Below are 6,000 nucleotides of genomic sequence, written 5' to 3'. Positions count from 1 at the left end.
GCTTATGAACCCAGCAAACCTATAGATATGTATTTGTATATATGACTTATTAACCCCTTCCTTCGCCCAGGGCACAGGTTCGGTGTGTGGCCCCCTAGTCCTGTATACGCAGCGAGACATGTTGGGGCCACCTCGCGATCTCCACCCCTGTCTAAAGGAATCTGCGATTTAACCCTTGCTTAGGCTGAGCCCAGGTGACGGCCCCCTCCGGAGCACATGCCGCGGCAGCCCCTCCCCAGGCTACGCCCCTGCCTAAAGGCGGCTTTCTCTTAACCCTTGCTGATCTACTTGTCACGGAGATTTTTCGCGGGTTCCGTTTTCCTACCCCCTTTACCGAAATTCGGTGACGAAAAATCCCGGAACCCGACCGCTTAGTAGTTATTGGTGACCAACCGCAATCGCCATATTCGTATAATAGGACGAAGGCAAAACTGAACCCTTTCCTGACCGTCTCCCTCGGTTAACCCTTGCTGTGCCTGGTCTTGGGGGTGCAGTGGCCGTGTTATTGGGGGGGGGGGGGGGGGGTTACTTCTATGCTGCCCCCCTGTTTTTTTTTTTGCTTCATCGTCCCAATTGTTGTCGATTAGGGAAAAAAAAAAAAATGAAAAAAGTTTGATCGGGCAAATCACTTCTTTTTCATATTGGACTCTGATGTTCTCTCTGTTATCCGTCTCTCTGGGTGTGAATAACGCCAAAGTTGTGAGTGCAGCGTTAACCCCTTGCAGGCAGCATTAACCCCTGGTGTCCTGCTGGGGCTGGGCCAGTGTGACAGTCAGGGGAGGGGGGTGGGGGTGCTGCTGGGTGTTGCACTGTCTCCATGCTCCAGCATCATCAGCAGTAGCAGCAGCAGCAGCAGCACCAGCACTACTCCCCGGCTGTGGTTGCTAGGGAAACGGCCGCATGGCAACCGGCTGAGAGCCTGGGGGACGTGTGCTGCTGCTGCAGCTGCCTTGCCTTGCTCATTCTCCAGCAGCAGCGCTTCCCTGCACTCTTCTTCTTCTTCTTCTTCTTCCTCCTCCTCCTCCTGAGCTCTGCCAGGGATCCCAGGCTGACAGGGGCAGCCCCAGCAGTGATGGACATGATGATGTTGGTGCAGGGTGCTGCTGCTTGCTGCTCACACCAGTGGCTGGCCGCTGTCATCCTCAGTGTGTGCTGTCTGCTGCCCTCCTGCTTGCCCGCTGGACAGAGCATGGACTACTCGTGGCCAGCAGTGGACAACCTGGTCGTCAAGCAAGGGGAGACAGCCATGCTTAGGTAGGAGCCCCGAGCCCATGCCCGACCTGCCCTCTCTGCTGTCTTGTCTTAGCTTCTTCTTACTTCTTGGGGATTTGCTTCCTTCTTTTGCACTGTGACTACCTTTCTGGAGATTGGGGGTTGTTGGCTTCTCCTGCTCAGGATCTGCTTCTTCATACCATTTTTTTGTTTTTTTTTTGCCTCTTATTCTTGGTTGTTTTGGGCTTCAGTGGAGACCTCAGGTTTGTTTTTGGAGATGTCTGTGCATGGAGGTGGGGGGAGCTGTATGGAGGAGATAGAAGTTGTGTAACTCACATTATATAGCAGGGGGCTGTGCAAGGGTTAATGACTCCCTATGAATGCCTATGTTGTAGGATCATTATTGCCCGCAATGGTTAATGACTCTTACCCTGTCCCTTTAAATACATTGCACTATTTGCAAACCCCTTCCCCATAATGACACTACCATGCTCAGCCCCCCCCCCCCCAACTCCAGACTCTCCTTTTTCTTCTGTTCCCATTACGCTATCCACATAGTGAATAGCCCCCCTCCCTGTGCACAAGTCATAGTGTACCTCTAAGTAGCCCCTTCGCCTTATATTACTGCCTTCCATTGGAATCTCTATACTTGGGAATGCACTTTTAGTGCTCCAGTCCCTGGTGTGAACAAAACACAAGATGCCACTGCTGCTTCTTCTTTTAATCCCCTTTAACTTGTATTAGTTTCCTCCATTGCAGTCTGAGATCTGTAGTCATGCATGCACTTATAGTTCTCCAGCCCCTAGTGTGCAAGCAAGAAACAACACAAGATGCTGCTTGTACAGTACACACCATGCTCAGCCCCCAGACGCAGAATATCCCTTTCTGCAAAATGTCAACAGCCTGTTCTGTTTACTTTATCCACATAGAGAAGAGACCCCCCCCCCCCAATCATGGACGAGATATGAGACCCCCAAGCCATGCACAAGCTGTGAGACCCCTAAGCATGCACACGATATGAGACCCCTAAGCATACACATGATATGAGACCCCCAAACCTGCACACAATATGATACCCCCAAGCTTGAACAAGATATGAGACCCCCAAGCATGGACAAGATATGAGACCCTCAAACATGGACAAGATATGAGACCCCCAAGCATGGACAAGAGACCCCCAGCCCTGCACAAACTATGAGACCCCCAAGCATGCACAAGCTATGAGACCATGCACAAGATTCGAGACCCCCAAGTCATCATGCACCTTTGAATAATTTATAAACCCCTTTGACTTGCATTACTGCCCTCCATAGGAATCTATATACTGTATATACGTGCACTTGCAGTGCTCCAGCCCCTGGTGTGCAAACACAACACAACACAAGATGCTGCTGCTGCTGCTGCTTGTACAATTGCAGACTATGCTCAGCCCCCAGTCCCAGACTCTTCTTTTTCTGCAAAATGTCACCAGTCTGTTCTGTTTACTTCACGCACATAGTGACTAGACCCCCCATGTAAATGAATAGACCCCCCATGTAAGTGAATAGACCCCCCATGTAAGTGACTAGACCCCCCATGTAAGTGACTAGACCCCCCATGTAAGTGAATAGCCCCCAAGTACCTTTTAGTGTTGTAACCCCTAGTGTGCAAGCACAACACAAGATGCTGCTACTTGTACACTTGCTCCCCCCCCACCCCCCAGACTCTCCCTTTTCTACAAAATGTCACCAGTCTGTCCTGTATTTACTTCTTACACATAGAGACCCCCACCACTGCCATGTACACCCCTCCGTAACTGACACCCCTCCATTGGAATCTATATACTGTGGTCATACATGGACAACACAACACACGATGCTGCTGTAATAGTCTTAAAGGTTCCTTATACTGAGCAGGTATCTGCCTCTTAGTCTTTAAGGAGATGACAATCTGTAATGCTGTGATCATTAGCTTAGTGGATTTCTTATGGTTGATGAGATTATAATAGTCATTAGCAGGTGCAGGGGGGGGGGGGGGCACTAGTGTGTGAGGGGCATCTGCACTGTATGTGTGTGTCCTGTGTCACATCCTATAGATCCTGTAAGTCTCATAGATCATACAGGCTGTGCCCTTGTTTTCTTCTCTCAGAATCCATCCAGGATGTTTTGTTTACAATGTATCTATATCTGTGTGTTTGTACACATGTATCTATCTCTGTATTTGTATCTCTGTATTTGTACACATGTATCTATCTCTGTATGTATCAGCTCTACCCTTAGCAAGTCTGTGCACACAATGCATGTTAAATATTTGCTTAAGGGGTCCTTAAATGTCACGATTTCCATTGCAAACGCAGCCCCTTCCCCTACTTTGTGAGTCATTAGTAGATGGAGATTATGAGCTAAACCTTGTCTTAATAAATGGTGGTCACATATGGTGCTGGGGTCTGCTCCAGTCCTCCATGTCTTCTGCATTGGCTTCTGTTCTGCAAACTTTCCTTCATTAAGGTTTACAATTAGCGATTGATACTTTGTATCCCCCCCCCCCCCCATTCCCCTGTTCTCTGCATATTTCACCTCTCATCTCCATAGACATCTATGTATTGCTTTATCTCTCCAGTCACTTTGATCCGCTCTTTTTCTTGCCACGAGCGGTGTGAATGTAGTAACCGTCCTGCTTACTATGGGGACACAGGTGCGGGGTTTGTCGTGCTAAACCCCATTACATTGTACACTCGGCTGGTCGTGTAGCCTTCACTTATTGTTATGGGGTTTTAGATGATTTTAAAGGGACATGTTCATCTTTTAGATCATTTCTATTGGGGGGGGGGGGGGAGATGTTTGGGGAGCAGAATGAGAATGTCCTGGTTTTTGCAGTGTGTTATGTAAAGGGTTAATAGGAGGACGAGGATTTTTGGTGGTAAAAATCAGCTCTGTGAGCGAGGAAAAGTGCAGAGGGAAGAAAACAGAGGAACCAACGTAGAGGCGAGAGAAGGGGAGGCTGCAAAAGTGTCAGGGATTTATGTAACATCCAGAGCTTAAGAAGTTAATGCAGCCATATGTTATATCCCAATCCCCCAAGCTCTCCCCAGTCCCATATCTATCTATCTATCTATCTATCTATCTATCTATCTATCTATCTATCTATCTATCTCCTATCTATCTATCTATCTATCTATCTATCTATCTATCTATCTATGTATCTAAACACAATTTATAATGATGTAAACATCAATATCTATCAATATAGCTCTATCTATAAAGCAAATGTCTATCATCTATCTACCTACTCTGTCCATCCACCTATCTATCATCTATCTATCTATCTATCTATCTATCTATCTATCTATCTATCTATCTATCTATCTCCTATCTATCTATCTATCTATCTATCTCCTATCTATCTATCTATCTATCTATCTATCTATCTATCTATCTATCTATCTCCTATCTATCTATCTATCTATCTATCTATCTATCTATCTATTTATTATCTATCTATCTATCTATCTATCTATCTATCTATCTATCTATCCATCCATCCAATCTCATACAGCCTATCACTACACCCCCTTTCTGCCTCCTATTTTGTTGTTTGGGGGTCTTTGCCATCTTGCTCCCCCACCTCATTACAATGCAGCCCCCCTGCCCTGACAAGTCTCGGCTCCTCGGTTTGGTTCTGGCTTCTTCTCCTATGACTTGCACAATGATCTTGTGTTGTGAATCCGTCAGATTGAGCTGCGAGGCCTGAGACTGACTTCACGTTGACATCTGATTGTGAATATTTGTCTGTGTGACACTTTCTATTGACATTCACTATCGGGGGAGGGGGGTGTTATTACTCTCTCTTGTTGTCTATACCAAGACTTTGTCAATCGTAGCAGCTTCATAAAGGTGATATCTCACACTCCATGTAGGATATGGCTGGGGTCACAGATTGTGGAGGCCGTGGCTCTGGGGCCCTTGTAGAGGAGGGGCCGGGCTCAGGGTACTCCTCCCTGTGGGCAGTGTCACTGTGTGCAGGGTTCCCTTGCTCCGCAGGCGTTGGGATTATCATGCAGGTCGGATTTGCACAAGGTTTTCCTTTATGGCGTCTCCTTTCCTCTATGTACAACCTGGAGGACGGGTACATTTTCTAGATATTAAATCTGCAACAACAACAAAAATTGCGTTTCCGCAACATGGGGCCTCAGCCCTAAAGGGGTCTTCCTTCCCTTAGGATAAGATAAGAGGGGCGTTTACTATCCAGGACCACTGCTGATCAACGATTCAAACAGGTCATGATGCTCCCGAACGCTACAGCCTCATCCTTATGCCGATGACGTCATATTCATCGGTCATATGTTACAGCAACAGCTCAGTCCCATTCAAGTGAATAGGGCTGAGCTGCAAGACAAAGCACAAACCACTACACAATGTACAGCATTGAGCTTGGAATTAAATGAAGACGCTGCATTGCTCACCTGAATGTCACGACCTCTGGTCACATGGTGCCGCCACGGCTCAGTCCCATTCAAGTGAATGAGACTGAGCTGCAATATCAAGCACAGCCCCTATAATATGTACATCACTGCACTCAGGATTCAGTGAAGAGGCCGCAGTGTCTTCTCATCCAGCTGCTCTGGGGGGCTCCTGGATGGCGGACCCCTCTGATCACCTATGGATGACCCATCCTAAGGACATATAATACATACAAACCTATTGACGATGCAAGCGATGTGCCATTATACTTGCGGTATTACCCAAATTGCTGCAGACTGCCGTCTTCCTGAGTCATGCTCGTTGGCCTCGGCGCGCTCCCATGGCCCGT

The 6,000-nt window shown here is 47.5% G+C and overlaps 1 protein-coding gene across 1 annotated transcript in view; it reads left to right on the top strand.

Annotated features, from left to right (window-relative positions):
• The first annotated feature begins 847 nt into the window (after positions 1-847).
• NEGR1 (neuronal growth regulator 1) overlaps positions 848-6,000 on the top strand; it is a 378,159-nt gene continuing 373,006 nt past the window's right edge. Inside the window, exon 1 of the mRNA XM_075287254.1 lies at positions 848-1,254. Coding sequence (XP_075143355.1) covers positions 1,073-1,254 — 182 coding nt within the window. The 5' untranslated portion in view covers positions 848-1,072. The remainder of the gene's footprint in view (positions 1,255-6,000) is intronic.

This window comes from Leptodactylus fuscus, chromosome 9 (genome assembly GCF_031893055.1).
Source record: "Leptodactylus fuscus isolate aLepFus1 chromosome 9, aLepFus1.hap2, whole genome shotgun sequence".
Classification (NCBI taxonomy): Eukaryota; Metazoa; Chordata; class Amphibia; order Anura; family Leptodactylidae; genus Leptodactylus; species Leptodactylus fuscus.
The sequence above is the reverse complement of the archived record's forward strand: the minus strand, read 5'-3'. Positions and strand labels throughout refer to the sequence as shown.